The sequence below is a fragment of the Polypterus senegalus genome, chromosome 4 (assembly GCF_016835505.1).
Source record: "Polypterus senegalus isolate Bchr_013 chromosome 4, ASM1683550v1, whole genome shotgun sequence".
NCBI lineage: Eukaryota > Metazoa > Chordata > Cladistia > Polypteriformes > Polypteridae > Polypterus > Polypterus senegalus.
Window position 1 is genome coordinate 80789458 of NC_053157.1, and position 12194 is coordinate 80801651.

General features: G+C 36.0%; 1 protein-coding gene across 2 annotated transcripts in view; it reads right to left on the bottom strand.

The window, feature by feature from the left end:
* mtus1b (microtubule associated tumor suppressor 1b) overlaps positions 1 to 12194 on the bottom strand; it is a 67035-nt gene that overhangs the window by 9743 nt on the left and 45098 nt on the right. For both annotated transcript variants that reach the window (XM_039750945.1, XM_039750946.1), the window contains 2 exons: positions 10648 to 10753; positions 2842 to 2915 (listed from right to left, as the gene is read on the bottom strand). In XM_039750945.1, coding sequence (XP_039606879.1) covers positions 2842 to 2915; positions 10648 to 10753 — 180 coding nt within the window. The remainder of the gene's footprint in view (positions 1 to 2841; positions 2916 to 10647; positions 10754 to 12194) is intronic.

The following is a 12194-nucleotide window of genomic DNA, read 5'->3' on the forward strand; positions in this document are numbered from 1 at the left end:
AAGTGTTCATTTCTAATTCCTTTGCTCGGGAAAATATTTTTTACTTCATCTCTAAGATCACAAATCCTTTTTTTATGTGATACCTGTATACTGTTACAATAACAATAGATTCTCCCCCACAACAATACATTTTGAGCATGTATATATTCCTCTGCATTGACCTTCTAAGATAAATGCATACCCTTCATCAATGAGAAATGAGTAGAGGAAGGTAGAATCAGTGCTGATTGGGTTTCACACTAGCATCAATCGGATCAAATGGAGCTGCTTTACATATTCTGCCATGCAAGCTTAGATAGCAGGTCAACACTTCATAAAACGCTGCACGATGAACTAATGCCAGACATTCTTCGGTTTGTTTTTTGCAAGACTAAATTAACAAGCAAGGCTCCTGGTTTTACTGGACATTGTAAAACAGTGTAATTTTCACTCTAATAATTTGTAAAAACACACATCTCTGGTGTTACTCAAAACTGAATTTAAGTGTTCAAAATTCACCCAATGATTAATAAGCCAGGTCAAACTCTAGAAATTATCTTTAATTTCATGTTGATTCATCCACAAGCTACAAAAATACAGTGTCTAAAAAAAGTATTCAACCCCCTGGAAGTTTTAAAATTGTATTGTTATACAACATCAACGAGTATTTAATGAGACTTTTTTTTTTTTTAATTTATCAACAGAAATAGAATATTTAATGTCAAATATAAAAAACAAAATAATTGACTGCACAGGTATTAACCCATTAATTTACTCCCTTTAACAGAACACACCTAAATAACAACTGGTGCAGTTAATTGGTTTTAGAAGTCATAAAACTAGTTAAATGAGGATTATCTGTCACAGTCAGGGCGGCATGATGGCGCAGTGGTAGCACTGCTGCCTTGCAGTAAGGTGACTTGGGTTCGCTTCTTGGGTCCTCCCTGCGTGGAGTCCAAAGACAGGTGCATTGGCGATCCTAAATTGTCCCTAATGTGTGCTTGGTGTGTGTGTGCCCTGCAGTGGGCTGGCGTCCTGCTCCGGGTTTGTTCCTGCCTTGTGCCCTGTGATTGGCTCCAGTAGTCTCCCGTGACCCTGTGTTAGGATATATGGGTTGGATTATGACTGACTGTCACAGTCAAATGGTTTTACAGTTGATTGTACTATAGGCACTGTATACGTAGAGCACACCATATATATATTTTAAACACAATATTAACAACAATTTAAAACAACAATTTAAAACTACTGTGATAGTTGCATAAATACAGATGAGCCATTTCTTCTCTTCTCCATACTCTTTACATCATTTGGGTACATACTGAACTTAGTTTCATTTGTCCAAAGAAAACTGTTCCAGAAATGGACAGGCCCCTTAAAAAATATTTTCTGACAAAGTCTAATCTGCCCTTCTTATAATTGAGGTTTGCTAGTGGCTTATATTTATTCTATATTTACTTTCATGAAGTTTTCTCTTGACTGTAGACTTTGGCAATGATATGTCTACCTCCAAGAGAATGTTTTTGGTTTGGCTAAATGTTGTGAAGGATTTTTCTTCATGAAGGAAAGAATTCTGCAATCATCCAGCACAGTTTTCTTTCATGATTGTATAGGCCTTCTGAATTTGCTGACCTCACCTGTGAAGTCATTTTTAAGAATGCTCCAAATATTTTATTTGACCATTCCTTGTGTTAATGCCATCTCTCTAAAGGGTTTACTTTGTTTTCTCAGCCTAATGATAGTCTATTTTCACTTCCCTAGACAGCTCTTTGTAACCTCATATTGAGAGTTAACACTGACAGCTTCCAAATGTAAATTCCACATTTGAAATTAATTCTAGACCTTTTACCTACTTAATGGTTATTGAAATTACAAGGGAACTGCCCATAACTCACTATGGAACAGCTTGTCATTTAAAATACTTTTGAACCCCTGAAAATAGGGTGACCATGTATAAAAATGTCTCTCATTCCTAAACGGTACATATGATAGTGCGGGTAAATCAGTTAATTTAAAGCTGAAAGTGTACACTTCAATCACATAATAGCTGCTTTATTGCAAATCAACTGGGGTGGCATACAGAGTCAAAATTATGAAAATTGTGTCACTGTCCAAATACTTATGGACATGACTCTATGGGTGTTTGCAGAGGGTTGGCAGAGCGTTACTTATCTGCTTATTTGTGATTGAGCTTTCTGCATATTTTGCAGGTTACATTCATTGAAATGTGCACAAGAAAGCACAAATGGATTGAAAATGGTTGCAAAAACTGTATGCAGGATTGTTCCTCACTGACAGTGATGACTGCTTTTTCATGAATGTCAAACTGCTTCGTTGAAAAGAAGAAAAAGTAACTAAATGAAAATTAACTGAAAGTCAGTTGAAAAGAAAAATTTGAAGGTTTGATGTGCTTGGTTGTGTATACAGAATTGCCATAAGTCGGCACAACTGTAAATCAAGGCCCACCTGCACTTACCAGCACAGGATAGCTTACTTGTCAGATTTTATAGGCACATTACTTACAGTAAAAACTCTTAGCTTTAAAGTAGAAATAAAACTCAAATGAAAGAAATTATAGAACCAAAGAGTAAACAGTTAAGATTAAAGTAATGCAGTACTTGACAACCAGAAGAAACATCCTGTGTCAGAATCCATTAGTACAGATAAGCTGTTTAATGGTCTGTGTGTCTGACTTGGTTTGAATAGTGTTAATCAATCTGTTCCAGGTTCTTTTTGAATAGTTTCAAACACTTCATAAATGTAAGAAAAAACATTAACCTATATTGAGCAGTACTTCCTTTGAGATGCAAGATATTTCAAATGATTCTTCTGACACAAATTAAATGTAAATTATTAACTTACAAGCAATGATGACTCTTTTTCCTGAAAAAGTTCACTTAGAGTATTTTTCTCCTGGTCATGAGAATTCTTAAGCTCTGGGAAAAAAAATAATTTTGAGCACAGTTAAGAGTCTTCATGCAAATTAATTTCCAAATATTGTTCTAGCTCAATGCAGGTTGCTTTTAGGATGTATTATCATTAGTTTATTAGCAGGAAAAAGTGTCATAGTTATGCAATGAACACAGCTTATGGCTTCTCATAATGGTCATTTTAAGAGGCACTAAAATGGCATCCCTCCTATCATCCATTAATTTTTAGATGCACTTATCACAATTCACGCATGTGGAGCACAGTATCCTATTTCTACTGCAACAGGCATAAGGCAAGTATGTAGTCTTCAAAAATACAGTATCAAAATTACAGTCCTCTATGTCCCATTTAAATGGAGTAGTACCAGGTGCAACTACATTTCTTTCACTTACACTGTCTTGCTCATTCATTTGGCACATAAATATGTCCACAGGCTTTTGGAGAGACTGAAGGCTCATAAGAAGTAAAATTTTGTAAAATAACAGTGAAAAAATATATCAAGTAGCAAGAACTGACTAGAGAGCCAAGAGGGTGAAAAGAAAATGTACAAGAACAAATGTTGTATATGATGCTAAAAAATTCACTGTAATAAAGTTTTACAAATTTTTGAGCAAATCACTTTAACAAATGAAAGAAAAATACTCCAGAGGTAATGGTTTCAATGTTCTCCCTGTAAATGTTTTCAGCTGGCACCACAGTGTGTTCATTCGTCCAAAAGATGTGTATGTTAGGTTAAAGCCACATTACACTATACAAATTTTGCAGTGAATCCACGGACTGTTCTGGAAAGTCGCCACAGAGTTTGGAAGTTTATCACTGCTTGAGTAGTATAATCTGATATTGTCTGTGCAACAAGATTACCAACTGCAGTTGTTACAATTGATGAGCCCTTGAACTAGAAGTTCCATTATGTGTAACTGCCTTTAAATGTTGATTCTAAAATGCCCTTGTGTGAGCAGGCATAAATATTTACATGAGCATGCCTTGAAACTGACTGCCATTATCATTCCGAATTATGTTCAGTTTTGTAACCTTGAGGCTCCTTACTTTTTGTGAACTGACAATTCATAGAATATCCTCAGACCATAAAAAGACAATTGAATAATGTTGCATGACTTTATTTTACACTAGCAGAATACCCGCGCTTGGCAGCAGAGAAGTAGTGTGTTAAAGAAGTTATGAAAAAGAAAAGGAAACATTTTAAAAATAATGTAACATGATTGTCAAAGTAATTGTTTTGTGTATTTGGCGGCAGCGTCACAAAGTTATTTTCGTCTAGATGCATCAGAAAATGTACCATGACGTCTGACACGCCTCCTTTTTACTGTTTTCTCACAGCTTGGATTGCTGCTGTCATATATATATATATACACATATATATACACACACACACACATATATATCTTCATATCTACATATCTATATACATATCTACATATACACACATATATATATATATATATATATATATATATATATATACCTATCTATCATCATATATACACACACACAAATTATATATATGTGTGTATGTATGTATGCATGCATGTGTGTGTGTGTGTGTATGTATGTATATGTATATATATATATATATATATATATATATATATACACACACACATACATACATATATATACACATACATATACTTGTGTGTATAGCTTTTATATATGTGTGTGTATAGCTTTGGTCACTGAGTGCAAGTGAGAAATAATAAAATATAGTCTATAAGTTATTAAACAGTAAAACATTAACGTTTTAAGAAGTACAGGTACATTGAGCACTACTGGAGTGGTTGGGTAAACTACATTTTAAAGACTGTGTAACACAACAGGTAAGTAACTAACAGCAGCTAAAATGTATATGGATCATCTCTCGTAGTAGATCCCTTTTGAAAGGCGCTACACGACGGCTGTGGTATAGAAATTACATTTTCTATGTGAACGTTCAAATTTGTGCCTCTGGTAATGTGCCTTACCGGCATTTAAAGAAAATTACTTTTGTGTCCTCTGCAGTGTTAAGCGAGAAAGGCTTTGGTTTGGGATCAAAGGAAAAAAGGTGTAAAGAAAGGAAAGTTGCTTTTTCTTTTACATAGTATAGAGAGATGTGTTCGCTGACGTTATGATCGGCTTTTGGGGACAGTCGCGGTGGGTCTTGTGTAGACTGGTGAGATGTCCCTGCCATTAATCGGCTGTGATGGCACGTGCAAAAGAAAGTGTGAATTGCCTTAATATTATTTTGCCGTGGTGTAGAAAAGGGGTCCCATGTTTGCACTTGTCTGGGCTATAGCGCAGGGGGAGGATGAAAAAAATTAAAAGTGCTAACTTTGACTTAAGGCAGAAGCGCAGTCAGCGTCTCAAAGGCCGGCACAGCTATGCACGCGCTGGCTGCTCGACTTTTGCTGGGCAGGAGACCACAGTTTTTGCAGACTCGTTCATGATATCAAAAGTCTCAGCGATCTTTGGAGGTCATTCATATATTATATGATATATATATATATATCAAAATACCCGCGCCTCGCAGCAGAGAAGTAGTGTGTTAAAGAAGTAATGAAAAAGAAAAGGAAACATTTTAATAATAACGTACCATGATTGACATTGTCATGAGTGTTGCTGTCATATATATGCCTGCCTAAATAAGTCACCCTCGCTTTGCTCTTACTTATTTACCGTTCATTTAATCATGGCTAGTGGCGGAAAAATTATAAAATGGAAGGAGGATGGCTTTACCAAAACAATTATTGATGGCGAATCGATTATTTATAAAGCTTGAATTGGTGATCTGTTTTTCTGTGTTAACCTCATATTTTTTCATACTTCTTCTCAAACTAAGGTGGTGCGAGGGTAAAATGAATTGGGATGCGCTGATCAATGTAATCTGCTTGTAATGCAAAGTGTGATTAAATGCATTATTTTTTACGCTTATGGAGCACATGCATCAAGCTTCTCAGCTGTGCTTGTGCTAAGAAAAGAAAAGTTTTTAAAAATAATGTAACACGATTGTCAATGTGACCTTTTGTAAGTAGTGCCTGGAGGATTCAGTGTGTAGAAACTCTAGAGACAGCGTGTGTATTAACTTGTGGATTTTTCTGTGAGTATTTGGTGGCAGTCTGACAAAGTTGCTTCGGAAGACGGTGTTAGCCGCGGAGCTCAGCTCAGAGCGAAATTAGATGAATGGGAGGGGATATGATGACGTGACTCCCCACCCGCCTTAACTGTCAATCCCCACAAACACAGTCTCTCGGAATTTGCATTAGCACACCCCTTCACCTACAATTTTAACTTAGTTACAAAGTGATCAAAACTCTCGTTTATATCCTGCGTCCTCTCATTAAACTTGTATCCCGCATTACCTGTGGGCATGTGAAACGCCAGCGGTAGCCTGTCTATGAACTTAATTTAAAGTTTAGGTTTACACCTTGCTTTCTTTTCGAGGTAGCAGCACTCATGAATATGGTAGTATAAGTCACTCGCTCGCTTCTTATTGTTTCGCTGCCTTCTCAATTATATAATGCATGTTTTCTTAAGCGCTTTTTGGAGGTCTTCCTGGTTTTCTACGCACTGCGTTGACAGTCAGTTCACGTGATTACGTGGGAGGCGTGATGATGTCACATGAAACTCCGCCCCCCACGTCATTCCAGCTCAACTCCATTACAGATAATGGAGAAAAATACCTTCCAGTTATGACCATTAGGCGTAGAATTTCAAAATGAAACCTGTCCAACTTTTGTAAGTAAGCTGTAAGGAATGAGCCTGCCAAATTTCAGCCTTCTACCTACACGGGAAGTTGGAGAATTAGTGGTGAGTGAGTGAGTGAGTGAGTGAGGGCTTTGCCTTTTATTAGTATAGATTAAAAACATTGCATGTGCTTATCTCTAAGATGGCTTTATTCAAGAAGTACAGAATTTGTAATGAGTGGTTACTGCTACAGAATTTAAAATATTTTACATTGACCATGTTTGTCTTAGGAAGCAGTTTCTCTTATTAACATACTGCATTTACACAGTCATGTTAATTCACCTGAATTAACTATAAAACAAACACACTGTAAACAAACAGATATACCAGGTCTCTACAACTATCAAGAATATCTTTGTTCATAATCGTTTCCAGTTGCAAATAAGTGGAATTAAAACACATTTTTTATGTACTTTATGACATAACCCCACAGATAATTTATGTTTTAAAATGTGTGAGCACTAAATATTGACATGTACATTTTGATCTGCCACTGAAAAGATGCATGTGAAGATGTTTACTTTAAAATTTTTTTAAAAGTAGCATAATTTTTGTTTAGGTTGTAATGCTTGTATTTCACTATAATTCAACAAACATAACATAATAAGCAAAGTAAAGAAACAAAAAGGATTACATCCGTCTTCTGCTGTGAAGACCCGAACCCCAGCTTCTCAATGATAAAATACCAACACTGGACATTAATTCGATTCTACAGTGCATCACAGTAACAAGGCTAATCGTTGTGGAATTTGGTTTGGTTGCACAAAGTGGCCAGAATAAAAATAACACTTCAACTCTCTCCATGTTGCAGGAAAAATGCAGTTCATGACCTGCACTTTGACCTGCTATTGCTGCCGGGAATGTGACTTCATAAGGGGATTTAGCCCAGGTTTTTTTTTTTATTTATTTAGAATGCATAGAATTTTCTGTATTTAAATATCTGGAATGCTATAAATAGTTAAGAACAGCAGAAGGGGCATCTTTTCTGTATGTGTTGTGGGTATGGAAGTAGCAGAATAGATAGGTTATTATAGGTAAAGTACAAAAGTGGGGTACAAATATTAAACATAAGTGGGTGTTTACAAACAGCTGGACAGCAATCATACCTGTGCCGTGGTATTTTGTACAAGAGATATTATTTTACAAATTCGATACAAAATATTTAGTAACAAGATAAGTATTAATGACACTGTAAAATACAAACCGGATTCCAAAAAAGTTGGGACACTAAACAAATTGTGAATAAAAACTGAATGCAATGATGTGGAGATGGCAAATGTCAATATTTTATTTGTAATAGAACGTAGATGACAGATCAAACGTTTAATCTGAGTAAATGTATCATTTCAAAGGAAAAATATGTTGATTCAAAAAAGTTGGGACAAGTAGCAATAAGAGGCTGGAAAAAGTAAATTTGAGCATAACGAAGAGCTGGAAGACCAATAAACACTAATTAGGTCAATTGGCAACATGATTGGGTATAAAAAGAGCTTCTCAGAGTGGCAGTGTCTCTCAGAAGCCAAGATGGGTAGAGGATCACCAATTCCCACAAAGTTGCGCAGAAAGATAGTGGAGCAATATCAGAAAGGTGTTACCCAGTGAAAAATTGCAAAGACTTTGCATCTATCATCATCAACTGTGCATAACATCATCCGAAGATTCAGAGAATCTGCAACAATCTCTGTGCATAAAGGTCAAGGCCGTAAAACCATACTGGATGCCCGTGATCTCCGGGCCCTTAAATGACACTGCACCACAAACAGAAATGCTACTGTAAAGGAAATCACAGAATGGGCTCAGGAATACTTCCAGAAACCATTGTCAGTGAACACAATCCACCGTGCCATCCGCCGTTGCCAGCTAAAACTCTACAGTGCAAAGAAGAAGCCATTTCTAAGCAAGATCCAGAAGCTCAGGCGTTGTCACTGGGCCAGGGATCATTTAAAATGGAGTGTGGCAAAATGGAAGACTGTTCTGTGGTCAGACGAGTCACGATTCAAAGTTCTTTTTGGAAATCTGGGACGCCATGTCATCCGGACCAAAGAGGACAAGGACAACCCAAGTTGTTATCAACGCTCAGTTCAGAAGCCTGCATCACTGATGGTATGGGGTTGCATGAGTGCGTGTGGCATGGGCAGCTTGCATGTCTGGAAAGGCACCATCAATGCAGAAAAATATATTTAAGTTCTAGAACAACATATGCTCCCATCCAGACGTCATCTCTTTCAGGGAAGACCCTGCATTTTTCAACAAGATAATGCCAGATCACATTCTGCATCAATCTCAACATCATGGCTGCGTAGGAGAAGGATCCGGGTACTGAAATGGCCAGTCTGCAGTCCAGATCCTTCACCTATAGAGAACATTTGGCGCATCATAAAGAGGAAGGTGCGACAAAGAAGGCCCAAGACGATTGAACAGTTAGAGGCCTGTATTAGACAAAAATGGGAAAGCAATCCTATTTCTAAACTTGAGAAACTGGTCTCCTCGGTCCCCAGACGTCTGTTGAGTGTTGTAAGAAGAAGGGGAGATGCCACACAGTGGTGAAAATGGCCTTGTCCCAACTTTTTTGGGATTTGTTGACACCATGAAATTCTGTATCAACATATTTTTCCCTTAAAATGATACATTTTCTCAGTTTAAACTTTTGTTCCGTGATTTATGTTCTATTCTGAATAAAATATTAGAAGTTGGCACCTCCACATCATTGCATTCAGTTTTTATTCACGATTTGTATAGTGTCCCAACTTTTATGGAATCCGGTTTTCAACACAGAAAACAGCTAATAAACCAGTGGTTACAATTAACACAAAAAAGTAGACTAAATGCACTCCAATTGCATCAAGTAACAGCCAACATCTGTGATTATGTGAATTATATTCTGGAACAGAGCCTGTTGCTCATATTATGATGTTGAAATACTAAATTAAATTTATAGCTGGAGAAATGACTGGCCAGATTTTTCTTCTATTGGGTAACTCTTCAATTTTAACACAACTACAGCATAAAACTTTTTGTGGTTTATAGAATTATGATATATTTTGCCTAAATAGATTTGCAATTGTGTAAAGTGTTCTAAGTGAAGATATAAATAAAAATTGAGTTACTTGAATATTAAGGTTAAAAATCTTAAAAATACTCTTTAGATACATCTATCTGTCCAGGCACTTATTTACAGCATTAGTTCATAATCACAACAAATCACCAGTGAAATATGTCTGTGATGAGTTTCAAATGATCTGATACAGTATTAAGAGCACAAACTGCTTCTCATGTTACTCTACATAATTCAGAAGTGAGCAGGCTTTGACTTACAGTACAGGCCAAAAGTTTGGACACACCTCCTCATTCAATGTGTTTTCTTTATTTTCATGACCATTTACATTGGTAGATTCTCACTGAAGGCATCAAAACTATGAATGAACACATGTGGAGTTATGTACTTAACAAAAAAAGGTGAAATAACTGAAAACATGTTTTAAATTCTAGTTTCTTCAAAATAGCCACCCTTTGCTCTGATTACTGCTTTGCACACTCTTGGCATTCTCTCGATGAGCTTCAACAGGTAGTCACCTGAAATAGTTTAAGTTGTTCATGTGTTTATTCATAGTTTTGATGCCTTCAGTGAGAATCTACCAATGTAAATGGTCACGACAATAAAGAAAACACATTGAATGAGGAGGTGTGTCCAAACTTTTGGCCTGTACTGTATGTTGATTTACTGCAGTACCAGATCAGTGTTTTGACCTTAAAATATCTAAACTACGGTAAGTCAACAGAGGTAAGTGTCTTCAAAAAATGTAAAAATCTACGGTATTCGTGTGTTGCAATTAAAAGGAGAAAATAGGTTTGCACCAATATAGTTTTATAATACTAATAAAACTTCATTATAATTTAGCTAAAGCAACAATATATTAATACCTAATTGTTAAAAAAGTCTAAAAATTGATAACTACATTTTACACTAGCATGAGGCAAATTAAAAAAAAAAAACTTTACCTTCTAAAGAGGTTTCATAATGTTCTTTTAAAAGCTGTGTATTGTTTAAATGAGTATTTTCAAGTTGTTTCCTTAAAGCTTGTTCTTGTGAATTAATTTCCTCAACCTGAAAAATAACAAAACAGAAATAAATCTGGGATTTACAACTTCTTTGAACTTCATTACATTAAACAGATGTTCTTAGCATGCTTATGGATTGATAGAGATTAAACCCCTTAGTCAAGAGCTTGTGAAAGAAATCAAAATCATTTAGTATAAGAAATCAGAAACAATTTTGTTGTCGTAACTAAAAGGTTGTTTGAATTAAGTACTGAACTCTTGCTTGAAGCAAACTGACAGGATCATGAATCAGCGAACTAACGGCAAGTCTCTTTTTTAGTTTAGTGTATTATAATCTTGCTTTCTCAATTTAAGGGTCATACCATAACAGTAGCTAGCAATGTATTCTTGCAGCTTTTGAAATCTACTACATAAGGGTAGTCGTCTGTCAGTTATGCAAACCAAATTTAAAGAGTTACAGTAGGTTCCACACTGAGAAACAGAACTGACAAGGTAGTCTTTTCTGAAGTTCTGCCATGTGTGAGTCCACATAAGACTGAGGAGATTAAAAGGCTTAATGCGTGGCTAAAATATTGGTGTAGGGTGGAAGGGTATAGGGTTATGGGTCATTGGGACTCCTTTTGGGACAGAAGGGACATGATCCACCATGACAGGTTACATCTGAACTGGAGGGGCACCAATGTGTTGGAGGGGACATATGAGTAGGGTAGTAGTGGATAGGTTAAAGGGGCAGGGAGTTTAGGACGGACAAAGTTTTATAACTGTAAATAAATTAACAATCATGTGAAAATAAAAATGCATAGTAATGTAAATTCTAACCCAATTTTTAAATGGAAAAGTAAAATGAATAACACATTAAAATTAGCTTGCCTTAATGGTAGAAGTATCAAAAATAAAACTACTGAGATGGAGTTGTAGGTAGAGGAGCATAATTATGATATTATAGGAATAACAGACACCTGGTTAAATAACAAAGATGGGGATGATTATAACATAGAGGAACACACATTTTTAGTAAGGACAGACAGAACAGAAAAGAAGTTGGGGTTGCTGTTTATGTCAAACAGAATTTAAACACAAGTCTTAAGTTTGATAATGAGACCCATCTTAGTGAGGACAGTTGGCTTTGTCTGGAAAGCATTAGGAAAAGGTGTTATTTTAAAAGTGTGTTATAGGCTGCCCAATGCAGACAGTAATTTCAATGCACATCTTTTTAGCAATATTAAAAAGCTAAGTTTACAGTGGGATATTATAGTCATGGGGGGACTTTAATCATGGATTGGCATATAATTTATAATCAAATTGAGTGATTACAGAGGGTTGTGGACAGCATACAGGCTGGGGTAGATTTTTGGCAGATGAAATTTAATAGCAAAAAGGTATTATATGTACAAAGTAAAAATGTTAGTGTTGAGTCTACTACAACTCCTAAATCCTTCTCATAAGGTGTATTTTCGATTTTCAGACTGCCCATTGTGTATTCAAAC